Below are 20,214 nucleotides of genomic sequence, written 5' to 3'. Positions count from 1 at the left end.
TGAATGAATTTTATATTGATTCGCTGTAGAATGCTGCTTAGTTAAGGCAATTTTTGCCTTCTCATTTGGTCGAATTGGTATCTGATTAGCACTTTGATGTTAAGCAACCTGATAAGATGGAATGGAGCCTCTCTTCTAATAGAATTTTTTCAACATCTTCTGCTTGGGAGTATTCAAGATCAAGGAGACCTACTTCAGTGCTTTGGAAGATAATATGGAACAAGCTAGTTCCCATCAAAATTCCTTTCCTAGCTTGGCGTGGTTTGAATGATTTTTCCTATAGATAATGTTATACAGAAATTTCATTAGCTACTTCTTGTGTTTGTTGTAATGCCATTGAATCTAATGTTATATGAACCAAAAATTTGAATCTAATGTCACACAGAGGCGTGAAATTTCACTTATTTTTCCTTGGCAAAGTTATTGCTCAAGTAGAGGTGTAAATGAACATAATCAAGTTAAGCATTCTAATGTTCAAGTTTGTTTGATTCTTTTATCAAAATTTGAAACTCTGTTCAAATTTGGTTTATTTATCTATGAATCAAAAAACGAGTTTTTATTGAGCCAACTTCGAGCCGAACTCAAGTAGTTTGCATTTTTTACCTAGAAATTTTAACTTTATGCTAATTGAGCCAAACTTAAACTAATCTTGAATATTTATCAAGCGCAATATGCTATTCAGATTTGGTTTAATTACTTAGCAAATTAAGATCTAACAAGCTCTTAGTGAGCCAAATTCTATTTAAATACAGAATAGTTTGGTTGGCCTTTTAACCCTATGTTCAAGTGTGGAGTTTTTCTTACAATTGTTTTGGCGTGTCTCTTAGACACATTTCTTCCATTCATCATTGTTATTGGACTGGTTTCTATCCTGTAAGGGTGTTCCATTCAACCATGTGCCGTGTCTGGTTCCTTCGATAATTGTTTGGTTTCTATGGCGTGCTAAGAATGAAGCTCATTTTGAAGAGTTCCCTTTTCTGGCATCATCAATTATTTTTCGGGTTAATAATTGCTAAACTAGCTCAGATTTTGGGTGAAACATGCTTTTTGGTGGCTACATTTTTTAGTGTTTAGCTGGCACCTAGAGCATTATGCAAAGCTGTGCGTTGGACCAAACCGTTAGATGGTCGTCTTAAGCTAAATACAGATGCAAATGTAAAGGATTATTGTCTTCCGGAGTGAGGACTTTTGAGAAATCAATTGGACAAGTTAATATTTGCTTTCTGTTGGGAATTTGGTTATGTGGATGTTCTAATGGCTTAAAATAGTGCATATGTTATGGTTGTGGGGGGACCCGAAATAGCACTTCTGCTAATCGTCCGCCCGGAGCACTTCTGCTAAAGTAGTGCATATTGCTTTGCCGTTACAACTCAAAAGAGCACAATTCAAGAATATTCATCACCCTACCTAATAGATATTAATTGATGTGATTTGTGCTATCTGATGTGCCAGCATGCAAAAGCAACTTGCAACAAATCCGACTTATAGATTCTCCTAAGATTATTGGGGCGACTCGTTTTCCTATAATGGTACCCCCACTCTGGATTATAAGTGCCATTGTCCTTTCACCTTATGAGGTAACTGGTCAATCTCTTTCACATGACTCCCTAACATACGGGAGACGGGCATACGGGAGATGGGGCAGGGATGATCGTCAAAAGAACTGTTCTTGAACAGTGCACGGTCAGGATTTAGTTTAAAAATTTTGTACGGTCCAGATCACTTCTTGTACCTCATTTTTAATAACGTGTGTGGGGTTCACAAAAATTTATTCTAAAATTACACGTTGTGCAAACAAAGTGACGCGTGTGCAAACAAAATTACGCGATGTGCAAAATGTACAAAACTGTTAGGAACAGTTGCACCTCCAATCGTTCCTGCCCGTGATCCCTAACATACGTCCACTTCAGTTACTAACTTAAACAGTTAAACATCGAAGTCACCCTAGAGGATGAGTCCCAATCCTGTATTTCTTCTTATTATGTCTGCAAGCAAGCAATTTGGCTCCATTGAATTTCTGCCTACACAAATTACAAATTTGTTTTGTCCCTCGGTTTTGATTTTATTGACATCGAAGTGGACTCGTTTTGGGCCTTTTGGCTATTTTTAGTTACATCTGATCCGCTAACCCGAAAACCCGTCATATCCGATCCGATCCGATCCAATCCGAAAATTAGGATATTCGATTTTTATTATTTGATCGAGTCAAAAGAGGGTCAGGTACCTGCTAAGATGCAGGGCGGGTTAGAGTCACATTATTAAAAACCCGCGGGTACCCGATCCATCCCGCATATATATATATATATATATTTTTTTTTATTTTTATACACACACTATAAAATAATAAGAACTAAATAAGTAATTTTATTGAAAAAATTGCATTACAAATATGAGAGACTATAGTTTATTTACACGATTCATTTGTAGAGGCCATGATCTTATATTTTATAGAAAAAAGTTTAATTAATGTGGAATATATATATTAAAAATTATGCTACTTATTTCAAACTTTTATTGATTTTGAATTCTTTTAATTTTTTTCCTTTATCTTATATTTTGTTCACATGCTTGTTTCTTGGTGGGAAACCTTTTTTTTAGAAAAAAAAATATTTCTTAAATCTTAGATGAATGTGTAAAATATAAAATTAAATTGGTATAAATCATTTTTTTTAAATTAAATGATAAATGGGGCGGGGGTGGGTACCCGTTGACCCGACCCTATCTCAGCGGGTACCCTATAATCGAGTACCCACTGATATGCGGCAGGTAAGGGTCAAAAAATGACTGACCTGCAAGGTGCGGGTCGGGTCAGCCAAATGGTGAATGGGGCGAGTACCTGACCCGTGCCCACCCCTAACATCTGATGCATATTCAAAAGGACCTTTTGCATAAGCAAAAACTTGAGTAGACCCGGTCTTATAAATTTAGTTGCTCAAATTTTGACACATCTTCAATACTTGAATTGGTGAGATAGTGTGATAAATTTTAATCCACTAGGTCTACATAGAACGAGTCCACCAAGTATTTGCCCTTTGCGTAACCCTAGAGATAGGGCACAAAGTTTTACTCATCAAGTTTAGGGATCGTTTTCACATATGTATGGAGAGTTTAATTTAGTTGCTCATGCTCTTACTCAAGAGTTTCTTCTAGTGTATTCTCCATTTCACGTCTACTCTAGCAAGATTCAAGGACTTATAAACTTAGCGTACATTTGAAAAAATTGAAGTTTGAAAACTAAAATTTAAAATTTAAATTTTGAAATCTACAATTTGAATCCATTAAATTATTGAATTATTTTGTATAAAATCTAATACATTTGAGTGTATATCATATTAAATAATAAATGAAAAGTTTATCATTAATTTTTGGGAACAAGTTTTGTTTAGCAAATTTAGTGTTATTTAATTAATTTAGATGTTTTAAATTCGATTATCAAATGTGTGTGAACATATTAAGATTTGAACCCATTAAATTTAATTGTTGAATTGATTTATCAAACAGGGGCTTAGACAACCTAGACTTTCCTTCCCTAACAATATAAAAAGATTAAATTATAAGAGATAATGCTAGCAAATAACAACTTTACTAGATTGCCCTCAAGTTTGCACAGATTGCTCGGAATAACCAAGCTTTCAAGACAATTTTTGTAACCAAAAAAGAGTTTTGCTCAAAAACACAACAACTCAATAAAATTTTATGAATGTTGTTTTACTTTTACTCGAAGAGTAAACAACTCTGTTAGTCATAAACTTGCCAAGTTGGCAATTAGCTTGAAAGAACAAACTAAATGGAAGGATGTCTTCCCAGATTGGCTGCCTGCGCTGGCGCAAGCAGATATTGAGGGTAGTTGCCCATCCGTTATGTAAAGTTTACGTTTATTAATAGAATGTTGCCGATCTTTGGAAAAAAAATTAAAGTTTTCCATTTACGATTCTCAAGTCCGAAACTTTAAAAAAAATGAAAAAAGCTTGATTTTAATGAAGTATTTTGAACAAACTGGCTGTTTAAACTAGCAAACCATTGGGGACAAACTTGGAAACAATCCTGATTGATTGTAAAAATATAATGTTTCAAGACAAATTAGTGAATCCGGACACAAAAAGGACCTTCAAGAGAATTTTGAAATTTAACTCAATCAATCGGATATCCTATCCAAAAAGAAAGTCATGTCACTACAACAAAAATGACCTTTCCTGACATGCCTATAAGGACACTTGTTGGTTTGTGTTATTATAGTAAACATATCATGACACTTATTAATAAATTCAATAATATGTATTATAATTTTTTTTATTTTATCATGATATACAAATAATAATGTGCCTTTAGGTAACCTATGATGACACTCTGGAAAATGTGAGATGAACCAAAAAAAAAAATCGAAAAAACACAGAAAACGACATCGTTTTATTTTGGCTCCAAATTACTTGCTGAAGCACTGTGAAGTTTCATTTTGCCGGCAAAAGGACTTGGTGAAAATTTTCTTCTTCTCATCTCTCTCACCTCTCAGCATACAAGCTATCTCGGCCAGTCCAGAATGTTGGTAGCAATCGAAGCTATCTCCGCAAACAACCATCATCATCTTTTCTAACCTCAACTTTAAATCCCTCGGCTAAGACATCTGGAAGGGCAGGCAGGGAGTAAAAGCTGAAGAACAGAGCTCTACATTGGGAAAGCGGGAAGATACTTCAGGTGCGCATATCTTGTTCCAAAATTGAAGTGGTAAACACAATGAAGTTGTTGCCCATAACTTATTCGATAAAATGTCAATTCCCCCCTGTTTTTCATTTTTTTCTGTGAATCTCTTTTGATGTTAATCTATGAAACTTAGTTGTAATTGAAGTTCTGTTTAGGCTATGAATAGAAATCGACTTGGAAGCTCTTTGATGGAGATCAAAATAGCAATGGGGTGACTGGAATGACCTTTTTGCAAGACAAGTGCAAAAGTTTAAGAAATAGGTTGATGAAAATTAATATTTAAGGACTTAATTAATGGACTTCTTGTTGAACTGCACATTGGTCATGTGCTGGTTATGCATCCGTGACAGATAGGTTCAGATTGTTGTTGAGCAAGATTATTGAATAGACAAACAAATATTATGTCGTTATTGAGGTGGGTGAGATCGAATGGTGTACCATTTGATTATGTAGGTGTGATTGACTCGAACTTCCACCACTCCCAGTTCAAGATGACATAGCACCCTTACGAGTTCTGTTTTTTTTTTTCTCAATTTAGTCCTGTTTCTAGATCAATTAGCTGAATAGTCATAGCAACTTAAAAGAATCCTGGGACCAAAAAAAGATTATGAGTATAAAATAAAAAGCTAGATAGATTCTCTTCTTTCTTTCACATTTCACTGTCTCTCTGTGGTGAATGCTTTTTCTTCATAAATATCTGCTGGCGGTCTAACCGTGTCATAAACCTATGCCTTTTCTGTCAATCATTTTTTCCAACTACCTATGCCGTAAGTTGCATGCCTTTCTAAAGAGAGGACTTATAAAATTAATCACTACACACTAGAGATGTATGTATACTTTGATGGAAATTTAGTAAGATTCTTGAATTTCACCTTTAGTCTTCACGCTCATGTGTTTATTTAACCTTTGACATTTCAGATTGAAGTTAGGAATTTTGCGAAGACGCGAATGCAGGAGTTGGTACGAAGGGCTTTGTTCTGCTATTAGGTAAATTAAATTTCTATACGCTTGCTTGCAAATTCTGTTTTTACAAATTGTTGAGAAATTTTGCATTTTGTTGATTTCCTTTATTTGCTGGGCTGCTTTATTTAATAGACTGTAAATTCTTGAACTTGAAATTAGGGACTTGTAAGCTATGGCCTGAGTTTAAAAAATCAGGGCGCTTCTTATTCTCAATGATTTTATGGGATTTGTCTAGTTTTCTAAGTACTAATGTGTAGTTGTTGTTTTCATGCTCTTGGAAGCTTGTTGGAGGACATTTATTTATATTAAAAGTATGGATAAAAGTTGGATGGATTTTCCAAGAACAACTGAAAAGTTTGAGGCAGAACTTCAAATGTTTCTAAACTTTGCATTTTCTAGATCAAGCTGTGACGGACTGATTTTGTGTCCTTGCAAAGATTGCGGCATGGGTGTTTGTGTGACTAAAATGGAAGCATATGATCATTTGAAAATGGTAGGCTTTATCAAGGGTTATAATAATTGGATAGCACATGGAGAACTTTCAAACTACTATGAAACCACATCTAATTCTGAAAATACATCAATTGGGGTTTCAAATGGGACTAATGACATGCAAGACTTGGTCCATGATGTATTTGGGATACCACATGGAACAAATGAATTGAATAGAGAAGGGGACTTTCCTGTTTCAGAGGCTGAAAAATTTTACAAATTGATTGATGATTCTCAACAGGATTTGTACAATGGTTGCAAAAATTTCTCGAAGTTGTCTTTCATTATTCGTTTGCTTCACCTAAAATGCATTGGTAAGATGATTAACAAGATTTTTAATATGCTTGTTGAGCTGTTGAGAGAAGCATTTCCGAAGGCCATGACTAATTTGTCTTCTTCTTACTATGAGGCTGAGAAATTGATGAATACATTGGGGTTGGGTTATGAAAAGATCGATGCATGTCCTAATGATTGTTCTCTTTATTGGGGTAGTGCTGAAAAAAGAACTTCATGCGAAACATGTAACGAGCTTAGGTGGGTTGCTTCAGAAAATGATCCAACTGGTGAAAAAAGAAAAATCCCTCAAAAAGCATTGTGGCATTTTCCTTTAAAAGCTATATTACAAAGACTATTTATGTCTTCTAAAATTGCATCTCAAATGAGATGGCATGAGGAAAAACGTACAAAAGATGGTTGTATGAGACATCCAGCTAATTCTCCAGCTTGGCAAACTTTTGACCATCTACATCCAGAATTTGCTAAGGATTGTCGAAATGTTAGATTAGGGTTGGCATCTGACGGGTTTAATCCATTCAACAACATGAGTTCTACACACAGTACTTGGCCTGTGGTTTTAATACCATATAACTTACCTCCGTGAATGTGTATGAAGCAACCGTACTTCATGTTGTCCTTGTTAATACCCGGACCATCCTCTCCTGGGAATAATATTGATGTTTATCTACAGCCTCTAGTTAAAGAATTGATCGAATTGTGGGATTTTGGCATTCAAACTTATGATGCATCCCAAAAAGAAAATTTTCAGTTGCATGCAGCTCTGTTGTGGACCATTAGTGATTTTCCTGGATATGCAATGTTATCTGGGTGGAGCACTAAAGGTGAATATGCTTGTCCTGTTTGTCACAAGTTCACTCATGCTCGACGGTTGACTCATAGTTTCAAGCATTGCTATATGGGTCATCGTAGATTCTTAGATAGTAAGCATAAATTTAGAAAGCAAGCCCAATTGTTTGATGGCACCGAAGAATATGGAAAACGACCACCTTTACAAACTGGGGATATGATTGTGAGTGAATTGGGAGACTTGCAAATTAAATTTGGAAAACTTGTGAAAGGTAATCCGAAATTGCCTTTTAATTGGAAAAAGAGGAGTATTTTCTTTGACTTGTCATATTGGAAAGATAATGTCTTAAGACATAATCTTGACTTCATGCACATTGAAAAGAATGTTTGTGAAAATATTTGGGGGACATTGTTGGATATTGAGGATAAAGCAAAGGACCATTATAATTCCCGCCTTGATTTGAGAGAAATGGGAATAAGAAAAGAACTGCATCCCATTGAGACAGAACCTGGAAAGGTTTACTTACCTCCATCTTCCTTTGCAATGGATAAGAAACAGAAAACTATGTTTTGTAATGTGCTAAAAAAAGTGAAAGTTCCAGATGGTTATGCAGCTAACGTCTCAAGATGCGTTCAAGTAAAGTCACCAAGAATTTCGGGGTTTAAAAGTCATGATAATCATATCCTAATGCAGCAATTGATGCCTATAGTTTTGAGAAAGACTTTGCCAAAATCAGTGCGCTATCCTTTGATTCGATTGAGTAGATACTTCAGGCAGCTTTGTTCTAAAGTTATTTGTCCTCAAGATGTGGTTCGTTTGGAAAGTGAAATTGCCGTTATACTCTGCGATCTTGAGAAATTCTTTCCACCAACATTCTTCGATGTCATGGTGCATTTAACTATTCATTTGGCAACTGAAGTGAAATTAGGTGGCCCGGTGTATTATCGTTGGATGTATCCTGTAGAGAGGTACTGCTTGTAATTCTAATTATGCCTTAAATGTTTATTACTTTTTTTCTTTCTTTGATTTGTGGAACTAAACAGAGAGTTTGGAATGATGATACTTTAGGTACCTAGGAACATTGAAATCTTATGTTCGAAATAAAAGTAGGCCTAAAGGTTCGATTGCTCAAGGCTACTTGGTAGAAGAATGCATAAACTTTTGCTCGTTGTATCTTGCGGACTATGTTGAGACAAAATTCAATCGTCCAAGCAGAAATGAAGAAGTACATAAGGAAATTGAAGAGGGTTTAGATATATTCTCTGAATCAGGACATCCTTTGGGGAGGGGCAAGCCAAGAGTCTTTGATGCTCATATCTTGAGTAAAGCACATCAGTATATTTTATTTAACTGTGATACTGTCACACCTTACATAGAGTAAGTTCAACTACAACTTGATGCATTAAAATTTTATTGTAGAATTCAATGTATGATTACAATTTTGACTCATGTACTTCTAGGCAGCATCGTAGATTGATAGAAGAAGGGCATCCTCAAGTTCCACAGCATCTAAAAGAGCGCTTGCACAGCGAAAATTTTGCTTGTTGGTTTGCTGAACAAGTAAAATTCTGAATATTAAGTACAATTTGAATTGTAGGACTTCAAATATAGTTTCATCATCTTTTTTTTTTTTTTTTTACAGATTGACAAGTTAGAACTTCCTCAAAATGTTTCGGTGTTGAGAGACTTGAGATTCCTTGCTAAAGGTCCAGATGTTGTTGGAATCCAACATGACAAATACGTTGTTAATGGATTTTGGTTTCACACCAACGAAGTTGAGAAGAAAAGAAAAACGCAAAATAGTGGTGTTACAGTCAATGCAACAACATCTAGTTTTGCAAGTATAAGGGATCAAAATCCAGTTTTGAGTGAACTAGTTTACTTCGGCGTCTTGAAAAATGTTGTTGAATTAATTTACGGAGGTCGTCGGGTGGTGTTATTCGAATGTGATTGGATATCAAATGGTTCGAAAATGAAACAAGATGCTGATGGGTTTACTGTAGTCAATTTTGCAAATGTGAGGCCTCATGTTGAGCCATTTATACTCGCTTCACAAGCATCACAGGTTTTTTATGTGGAAGATCCAACTGATAAGGATTGGCAAGTTGTTATCTCTACCACTGCAAGAGGTGGATATAACATGGGCACAACCATGGATGTTGAGACATATTTGCAAAGTGATGTTGGCAATCCTGTTGTTGAGAATGAAAATGAGGAAATTAGTTGGGTTCGTGAGGATGGACTTGGGATTGAAGTTGATTTGTCCCAATATAATCTGATTTAGTATCTTTTATAGTTGCTAAGCTTGTTGGCCTATTAATTGTTATATGTTTCAATTGCTAAGGCTCTACTACTGGCTGCAATTACTTGTCTACATTTCGTTGGTCTGAAATTACTTGAAGCTTGTGAGTTTTGGTTCGTTTGATTATTGTATACAACAACTAAATTTGAAGGGACAAATATGGTTTCAAATTTGCAGAATTGCATATCATGGTGTTTATTCAAGCACCTGCCCGTACACCATTATTATTATTTTTGATAATTACAATAATCATTTCTTTGTTTTGTTTTTTAAACTTTTGAGTGTAAGATATAATGCAATTTTTGCAAATCAATTCAGACCAAACATAAAACAACCCATTACTAATTTTAAGAGCCCAATGGGCTGGATAAATAGTGGTCATTATTGTTTATCTCAATTCATATCTTTTGATAATTACAAAACAAATGGATGTTACTAATATTTTTTGTAGAGCCCCTTTTCAGAAATGACACTAAACAGGTCTGTGGACTTAAAACAAAAAAGAAGATCAAAAAGGATGAAAAGTGCTGGGGAAGATGTCGGACGCACAAAAGGAAAGTATCAGACGTCCGACATCCTTTGAGTATCTTCGGACGTATGAAGAACTCAAACTCGGACGTCCGAAGAAGACAAGCCAGGGCTTGTACGATTACTGATCACGATCGGACGCTCAACACCTGGGTATCGGACGTCCGACAAGCGTTGCTGCACTTCGGACGCAACACAATTGGACGCATCGGCCGTTCGAAGGAATTGAAGAGGAAATTTCAAGTATGCATCTTACCCTCGGACGCATGGTGATAGGGGATCGGACGTCCTAAGAGATTCAAGAAAACTTCCAGAACTCATTGATCTCGTTCGGACGCATAAAAACTGACTATCGGACGTCCGACAGCACCAACTGCTAGTTGACTCTTCAGTTGCCTTCTACCCGTTCTGGTCTCCTATAAAAGGAACAAAGTCAACCACCTTATGACAACTTTGCACATCAAGTCTACATCAGATCGTGAGTGATTCAAGTGTTAGAATACTCCAAAAGGAACATTTGTATTCTTAGCTTGTGCAATTTTCTTGTAATTTTTCAAGTGTGACACAGCTTCTTCAATAGTGTAGCTTTGTGAGGGTTTTCTAGTGTTTGTAAAACTTCCTTGCTTGACCAAGTGAGGTTTGGGGCAAGAAGGAAGTGATCCTTCCCTTGTACACAGGATATTGGTTGCAAGCTTGTTCAACTTGAAGTAACCTGGTATAAAATAGTGCTGTTCGAACTCCAGTTGAGTTTGAAGCCCGGTTTGTTTCTCTATTTTCGTTTACAGCTTTTCTATATAAACTATTCTCCTCTTTATCTTACGAATACCTGTGCTGTCTTGTAATCTGATCCATTGGGTGATCTTTGAGAAAAGAAAAGTAGGCTTTGAAGAAAAGTGACCTATATCTTAGCTGGTTTTTTGAAAAACCTAATTCACCCCCCCTCTTAGGTTGTCTTCGATCCTTACAATTATTTTATAAGCAATTCCATTAATTGTAAGCTGTAATATTAATGTAGTGAATCATTGTATTATGGCCACTTTTTGATTTCCAATCACCCCTCTCTAATTTTTGATCAATAGAAATAATTTGAAACTTTAATCGATAAATTTCTTAAATAATTTTTTAATATAATGGAAAAATTATTTTTTTTTTAAAATAACAATTCAAAAAGTGAAATTCTCTAAATTTCCGGTCGAACTGATGTTTGATCGAATTTAATCGGTTTAGTCGAAATTTTGGATTAACCATTAAAGTGACTGGAGACACGATCGAACCGATCAAGTACGATCAAATCGATCAACCCGATCATACTGATCAAACGTTGTTATTGCATATTCTGTATATATACTCCATAACTAATCTTTGATTGAAGGTTGTTCAGTTTAATTGAATTTTTGGATTAACCATTGAACAAGACTGGAGACACAATCGAACCGGTTGAATCAACCGAACCGATCATTCCGAACTTGGATTGTTATTGCATATATGTCCACTCCATAACTGATCTTTGGGAGAGTTTAATCGGTTTTGTCGAAATTTTGGATTGGCCATCAAACTTTCCACTAATCTAACGTTTATTAATTAGTGGAAAGTTCAAATTTAAGATCTTGTAAGTGTTTAATAGCTTCTAATTAACACAAAGTTGAACGACAATTGCTTTGGAATTGAAAACATTGAATATTCTAAGTGTTTAATTGCTTCTAATTAACGCAAAGTTACACGGCAATTGCTTTGGAATTGAAAACATTGAATATTCTAAGTGTTTAATTTAGGGGTGTGCATCAAATTCGAAATCGGTAATTTGGAAGTTTGAATTCGAAATTTTCGAAATTTTGGTATCTGATAATTCGACCGAATTCGATTTCGAATTCACCAATTCCGATTTCACAGAATTCAGAAAATTTTATATATTATTATATAATATATAATTTATATAATATAATATAATATTATATTATATTATATAAATTATATATAATATTATATAGTATAAATTTTATATTACATGTATAAAAAATATATTTATATATTAAAAACGAATTTGAAATCAAAATCGGAATTCGAATTAACACAAAGTTGAACGGCAATTGCTTTGGAATTGAAAACATTGAATATTCTAAGTGTTTAATTGCTTCTAATTAATGCAAAGTTACACGGCAATTGTAGTGAAATGTTCAATTTTAAGATCTTCTAAGTGTTTAATAGCTTATAATAAACACAAAGTTGAACGGCAATTGCTTTGGAATTGAAAATATTGAATATATATATGTTCAATCAATTCTAATCCTAACATTTATCAGTGGAAAGTTCATGTATTCACAAGTTCATTTTTATGTTCCATAAACTAATTCAATCCTTCTAACGGTTTGTTAGACTACAAACCGTACATAATTGCTAGTAGCATAAAATAAATTGGGTACCGAAAACATTTTGATTAAATTCATGTTTTTTGTTAGCTTCACAAAATTTTTAATTTAAGATATTTTTAGTTGTTATACTATATTGTGTATAGCTTTAACAAAATTTTTAGTTGTTATTTTTGTAGTTGTTATATTATATTGTATATAGCTGTAACAACATTTTTAGTTGTTATGTAGCTTTAACAAAATTTTGCCCAAACACACAAAAATTAGCGCGGCAAATTGAAAAATTCAAGAGGCTTGACTAATTTACTTTGGCGTCATTAGTACCGCCTTTATTTCAGACATCTTCTCCCTCTCTCGTTGTCCTCTGCACCACCAATTTGGCTAAACCCGTCCATGAACTCGAACCCATTTGGGTAACTTTGTTGAGCTCACACCATGAAAATTCCTAATTCAGCTGTTGCATTGGCTTGGTGACAAGGAATGAGAAATTAGGGCTTCAAAGCTTGGGTGAAAGCTGGAGTTCAGATCTTTAAGCTTAGGGAAACCGAGAAGTTAGGGATTCAAGCCATAGTTTGAGGTAATTTCAGTATTTTGTGTCTAATTTTGCATTGCATGGTAGACATCTGTCTAATTTAGGTTGTTCGATTCCCATTTCTGACAAGCTCCTTCTCCGTTTCTGAGAAGCACATTTCTAGTTGCATAGGTCGAAAGCCTGGTAGAGATGCTATCTGTTCTTCTTTCTTGTCAAATTAGGACAATGTGGCTTGTGAGAGCTGTCGAATGCGACATAGTGTTGTGTATTGTCAGTTGCTTTCTGTTACAACTTTAAAGAGTAAATTTCCAAAGTTTTTTTCCTCATGAATCCTGAACTTCAAAATTGTTGGTGCTAATTGTTTATGAGGAAATTTGTAGTCACAAATGAAAATGATAGCTTTGTATTCTAGTATGATTGTTAAAAATTGTAAGTGTCTTTGCTAGTACTTGGTAGATATTGGGTTCTAAAATGCCTATTCTATTAGTTTTGTTTTTCACCAGCAAATGATTGTGTACTAGACTGCTTGATTTGAGCAAGTAGGGGATTTTCCCATGAATGATGGACTTCTTTTGGTTCTGCTCTGTTTTTACTTTCCATGGGAGCTTTTCAGTAACCTCTCAAATGGAACTACATGACCTGAGCAGACCTTGTGACGTGAGAACATTTTGTTGATAGAGATGATAGTACTAGGATTTTGAGAATTGATTGTGGGTTTCGTCAAATTTACCCAACTGTAATCATCAAGTTCTTAAAGCTGTTTTCAAGTTCTAATTTATAAGCAAAAAGGTTTTTCAAATATAATTAGAAGCAAACTGCCTGAGTTTGATATACAATAGATTCAATAATATTCGTTACAACTCAAAATTAGTTCAATAAAAGTATGCTTGAGCTCGGCTTGCAGTATAAGCTATAGTCAAGATAACTTGTTCATTAATTTTAGCTTGTATACTTTATCCATTATCCCAGATTGATGCACTGCTATAGGTAGAGTGTCTGCTTCAATAAAGGCTACACATTTACATTTGTCCCTTTCTTCCCCCAAAAAATATATATATATGGTGGTGGACCTGGTATCAAATAAATGGTGAATTATGCAGGTATGGCCCGTAGAGGTCGAAAATGTAAGCGCGCTGCAAATGGATTGAGAGATGAACCAATTGAGCAACCTCCCTCATGTCATGAAACAAGGCAGCAGCCTCCACTTAGAACAAGCCATGAAAATGTAATTGAACAAGTTCAAGGAGAAGCTGCTCGGGCACCTCAATCTCCAATTCAGAATTCTATATTGGGAATAATGCATGAATCAGGTGACCAAGTTACTCAACAAGCTGATGGAGGTTCACAGTCGCATGAGCAGTGCCAGAACTCTCCAATTCAACAATCTCCACTTGGAACAAGGCACATACCAACTGAAGAAAATCCAAATCAGGATTCTCAAGGTCAACATTCCAATGACACCACCTTCATGTCATGCAACTCGGACGATGCAGGTATTACTAACTGTTTGAACCAATTCCAGAAGTGCATTTTTTATGTTCATAACTTGCACCTTTTTCTTATTTTATACAGGAAAAGAAACTGCAAATGATTCAAGTGAAGTACATCAGAAAACCCGAGACCCTACATTTATGAAAGAAATTTGGGGTCGGCCTAAGGACCTTCCACGGATTGAGATTAAACTCGATGACAATGGGATCCCAATAAGTGAGAAAACCTCTTTCTCTGAATTCTTGGGTAGTTTGGCTAGGAATGGTATGTATTGTCCAATAGATGTTGAAAGTTGGCTTAACATGCCAAGGAAACTTAAAATGGACATGTTAGAAGTGATAAAGGTCATAGTAGCTTTTGTATTATGTATGCTTTCTACAAAAATTACTGTGAAGTTATCTTGATATTCTAGTTCCTAACTACGTTTCAAGAAAGGTTTGCTTTGCCTATGGGACTAGAAGCTTGGACCTTAAGATCTATTGGCAAAAAATGGAGAAGTTGGAAGGCAGATTTAAAGGCTACATATTTTGATCCTGCCATGCCAAATGCTGAAGCTCGGTTTCAAAAGGACATAAGGGTACGGGAAGAGCAATGGATCAAACGCTGGGCTTGTTGGAAAAATGAAGAAGCAAAGGTACAAATCAGCTACAACATTCTTCATAAAGTTGTGTTTATTCAATGTTGTAATCTTGCTTTTGATTTTGAAATTTAGAAACTAAGTGAGAGGAACAAGAAAGCTAGAGGGGAGAAGAAGATGAACCACACAACTGGAAAAAAGTCATTTGCTCATCTTCGGAACCACTTGGTGATATCTCATCCTTTTTTTAGTTGCTATTTTTTTTACTCGTACATGTTTCATTATGTTAGCTTGTTTTTTAATTATATGCTAAATGCTAAAACTATAATTAAAAAAATTCAATTTCTTATAGGCTAAACAGTTGGGAAGACCTCCTACTAGAGTAGAAATGTTCAATAAGTTTTATACCCATGCCGATGGAACTCCATCAAGTACCATAGTTGCTGAGAATTTGGTAAGGATCTGAGAACACAAGCCTATAAATTCTACCATTGTTTTCAGACAGGCTTTTGCAATAACAAGTGTTTTCCTTTATTATGTAGGAAAAAATGAATGAGCTGAAAAATCAGCTTCCATCGGAGTCGCAAGATCCAGTTGGTCGCAATGATATATTTGCCCAAGTGGTTGGGCAAGACAAACATGGTCATGTTCGCTTGTTTAGTGACGATGTGAATCCAACGGACTTATGGGAAGACATTCCTAGTCGTAACACATGTTACCGTATAAGTGTTCAACAACAGTCAACATTGGTCCGTTTGGAGGAAAGGCTTCAGCGACAAGATGATGAAATAGCCAGCTTGAAGAAAATGGTTTTAGTTCAACATGGAAGGGACTCTCCAATTGACAGCCCGAGACATCCTTCATCATCATCTAACAATATGTCAAGCCAAACTCCATCGCGAGCCACGCGACCTATTCGAGTAAGTATTTACAACTTTTAAACTTTCACATTTGTAATATGGAATTTGGCATGAGTTTGATTCTTGTACTTGTTGGATCTTTACTAGGTAGGGAATATGGTTTCACTAAAAAGTTTGTTTGACCCAACAAAAATCGTGACGAAGGGATATTTACGAAGTCTGAATCCATTGGATGAGGTCGGGGGACAAGCTCTTGGGCCAAACTGGTGTGAAATACAGATACAAGTTGCAATGAGTCCACGTCAGCAATTGATTAGACCGTATGATTTGCAGCAAACAATTCAAGATGCATTTGGTGCACCAGTTGCTTGGCCTTGTCATTTGGTGAGATATGCACTTAAATACATTGCAGATTTTCTGGAATTTTAGTTCTAGCTATGATGATCTAATGATCCCCTTGGTCTTTGTGCACAGGTGGAAACAGCTGAAGAATGATGGGGACTTCATGGTTATGACTGAGGACTCTCAACAAAATGGAAAGTTTGGAAGCTACTTCTACTTCTTTCAACTTGTTAGGGATGAGAGTCTTTTAGTTTGTGCACAAGAAAGTCTTTCCAGTTATTGTAAATGACAATCTTTTGGTACTGGTTTGGAATTTTAGTACTTGCTTTTAATTAGCACTTGTTTGCGATTTTAGTACTTGTTATCGACTTTTAATTTAATGAAATATATTTGAGTATTGACTTCTTTTTTTAAATTGCTATATGCATTCTGCTCTTTGGGATAATTTTACAAGTCCCTTGGGATTCTGGTTGATGGAATGTACAGCACGGAGGACTAATTGCAGGTTGCTTCCATATAAAAAAAAATAACAGGGAAAAAACTCCTGGCAATTAAAAGTGTCAGCATATCTTAGCTCAAAAAACACTAATGACAAATGGCCATGTCGTCCAAAGCAGTGTAAATTCACATGGCTGCGTGTCCTTAAAGCCAAATATTAAGACAACTGAAGATGCCTTCATAAGTTGGATATCCTACTGATATGCTATTGATGTTCTAAAGATATACGGACACTTTCGATTATCACAAAAATTGTTTTTGTTGGCAGAAGGAATGCGATAGCAGCATCGTTTTCCTGACACATTTGAATGCTACTACAGATTTGAGGCTATCCCCACATTGGAAGGGACAACACTCGCCCTAAGTGTGAGGATAGATAAAGTGTCAGGTTAGATTATTTAGACTGACACCTTTAAATGCCGCTAAATGCCATTTTTGTTGTAGTGTGTTTTGATTAAAATTGCCAAAATAAAGGAACTTAATTTTGGAAGGAGATCAATCACATAAATTTATAGAAAAGCTATCATTGAGTGATCAAAAGATATTTAGAAAAATATCTTTGGCACTTCAAAAATCAAAAAATATACTTTTGCAAATCTTTGGAAGAAAAACTTGAAGATAACAAAAGGACTGACAAGCAGGTTGGCATAGATATCAGAGGATGACCTAAGAGTTTAATACTATTAAAGTAAGGATTAACTTTTTATGCACGGACAATGTAGTGATTGTTTATACTAGCAGTTTTTGATATATGTTATATATACATGATTTGAATTTTAAATTTGAATTCATATTATATGGTATAATCTAAGCCTATTAGTGCAATATATATAGATATATATATATGTGTGTGTGTGTGTGTGTGTATAAATATATATGCACACATGCATACACACACTGACTGATAGTATAAAAAAGTTATCCTTAAAGTAATTAAGTAAAGATAACAAGAAATTACCTTAACACAACACAAAAGATATGGCTTTCCTCCAATTGCCTTCACTTTTTTTGGTCATATTGTTTTGCACTTCAAGGCTTAAGCACCATAGGGCATGCATTTAGGTTTCTCGACTACCTAAGCTAACTCATTAAATAAATATTTGTCATATCGAAACAAGAATTAGATCAAATGGTAAATACGTTAGAATAACCCTCTATTACATTTTCTAAACCCACTTTTACATTTTGACCATTATGATTATATCAACATATGATCCCGAGAAAAAAATTTACGGTTTGCATGATAACATAAGGTCCATCTCAATCACTGTCGTAGTTCGACCACGTATTTTGGATTCCATTTTAAGGTGGAGAATACTAGGCATTATTAGGTAATGTTTAAAGGTTTTCTCTATTCTATGTTTTAGGGCACATGATAAACATATAAAATATAAGAGGTGGGTCTAGGGGTGTTTATGGACCGGGTAACTAGTCCATTTGCAATTTCGCTGACTCTAATAGTAAGTACCGGTTCAACGAAGTTGTATTGCATACTCTAACCCTATTCAATCAATTAACCGTTACAAGATAGGGTCAGGTATATAGGATAACCTAACCCTCTTGTACTTATAGGGAAAAAGAAAAACAAAATTAGATTAATAAAGAAAACAATACAATAGTTGTTCAAATTAATAAAAACGTATAGTCCTACAAAAAACCACCAACAAACTAGAAAATCAAAAACACAATAGATAATTAAAACATAAAATATTCCAAAAATTTATTTTCATTCTTTTTACTTCTTGAAAACTATTAATTCATTTTTTTTATTAAGGATGATAGGTTACTTTACAACAAAAAAATTAAGCTCTAAAAATTAAAAACAAAATAAATAGAGTGCTAAAGTGGATAAAATTTATGAGAAAAGAAAAAGAATTTTGAAGAAAGAGAAAAAATAGAGTAGTAGATCAAATGAAGTTAGTGGCAACGAAAATTGATATGAGCAAAAAAGCTAAGAAAGTTACTTGGAACTTGGTACATGCAATTCAAGGTCAAGTTAGAGCATACGAAGCTTGTGAATCCCCTTCAAGTGGCTGATGATCCGTGATTGAGTATCTAATGGGATTCGTGAGCTTTATATATAAGTTAGGGATTGCTGGAATATTGTTTTTACTTTTTAGTTAGTTTTTGCTTCATGCGGTTAGCTCATGTTGAGCAAATAGAGTCCATGTAGTGTCAACTTGTATTTAGTCGTTTCTTTAGTACATTATTAAGAGCTAATTGTCTCAAATCCTAGTGCTAGTAGGATTTAGCGATTCGGCCAGCTTGCAAAAAACAAAAGGCTGCTTAGGCTTTTCCTTGTTACGTTAGGTTTTTGGTTTTTTATACCTATAAAAAGGCCTTTTGTCGTGCACTAATAATAATAAGTAGAATTTTCCCGTAAATATTGAGAGTTTTCTCTTGGATTCTTGCAAACTTTTCTTGAATGTTTTAGAATTGTTCTTAGATATTCAAATCTAACTTACCAATCTAGATTTACATTAGATTGTGGCATCTTCTACTTTACTTTTACTTTACATCAAAGTTTGTTAACCACGTGATTAACAGGTTGAGATCTTTAACTTGCAAACTCGATACCAAATTCTAGATCCTTGGACTTGTCTTTTACGAGTTTCGTCACAAAGTTGGCGACGCTCGTATCAAAGATAGGAAATGGACGAAGTAAACGGAAGACGGAAGATAGGGTTAAATATAGAAGTTTATAAGTTGTGAAAATAAAATATATAATGACATGGGGCTCGTAACTTAAATTATTGGTAAATGAATAAATAATTATGGATTAAGGTTTGGATACTGGTAATCTTAGCCAACCTTTTATCTATGTCGATAGGTTCGGGTAACCATGATTTTTGAAAATTGAAAAGTATACCCTAAGCTATTTTTTCAAGTAGGTTCGGGTAACCTAATTATTTTAAAAATTATGAGTTGGTTAGCTTATTTTTTGGTTTGAGCCAATTCAATTTTCTCCATTACTCATTTTTTCGGTTCTTTTTTAACACCCCTAGGTGGATCTACTTCAAATTTTAAACATTGTCATCTACCCCCTAAATTCAAGAATCTTTAGGGAAGAAATTTTAAACTTTTTGGAACAACTAATATTCGAGTAGTGCTCTTATCATGTGCCATAAGAATACGGAATAGAAGAACCCACATTTAAAAGCTAACAATCTACTGCATTACATGCAAGTCTTGACGTATCAATGGCTCTAGAGAAATTGGCGATCACCGTCATCCTTATCATTGCTGGTTCGTTTAATCATTTTTTCAAATTCCACTAGGTAGTTGGATGAAATAGTAAAGCCATTGTCGAGAGAATGATGATTTTCCCGGATGGCGATTACATCAATATGCAATCGTCTTATTTAATAGTACTATGGTCTTCAAAACTGGGTGGTATATTGAATATTCAGGATTTTATTTGTTATTCTTATCAGATTCAAATATGAGAGACAACCATAAATCAATCTTGGATTCTAATTCT

At 34.8% G+C, this 20,214-nt stretch overlaps 2 protein-coding genes across 2 annotated transcripts; both read left to right on the top strand.

Moving 5' to 3' along the window:
- The first annotated feature begins 7,033 nt into the window (after window positions 1-7,033).
- On the top strand, window positions 7,034-9,521 carry LOC113689171 (uncharacterized). Its single transcript, XM_027206993.2, has 4 exons — window positions 7,034-8,205; window positions 8,306-8,614; window positions 8,698-8,797; window positions 8,880-9,521. The coding sequence occupies exons 1-4, from the start codon at window positions 7,034-7,036 to the stop codon at window positions 9,519-9,521; spliced, it is 2,223 nt and encodes a 740-aa protein (XP_027062794.2).
- A 4,546-nt stretch (window positions 9,522-14,067) lies between these two features.
- On the top strand, window positions 14,068-16,388 carry LOC113689170 (uncharacterized). The gene is made up of 8 exons (XM_027206992.2): window positions 14,068-14,458; window positions 14,538-14,720; window positions 14,888-15,090; window positions 15,169-15,261; window positions 15,386-15,487; window positions 15,576-15,953; window positions 16,041-16,277; window positions 16,368-16,388. The coding sequence occupies exons 1-8, from the start codon at window positions 14,068-14,070 to the stop codon at window positions 16,386-16,388; spliced, it is 1,608 nt and encodes a 535-aa protein (XP_027062793.2).
- The last annotated feature ends 3,826 nt before the right edge of the window (window positions 16,389-20,214 follow it).

Source organism: Coffea arabica, chromosome 5c (genome assembly GCF_036785885.1).
Source record: "Coffea arabica cultivar ET-39 chromosome 5c, Coffea Arabica ET-39 HiFi, whole genome shotgun sequence".
Classification (NCBI taxonomy): Eukaryota; Viridiplantae; Streptophyta; class Magnoliopsida; order Gentianales; family Rubiaceae; genus Coffea; species Coffea arabica.
This window is presented reverse-complemented; position numbering and strand designations above follow the sequence as displayed.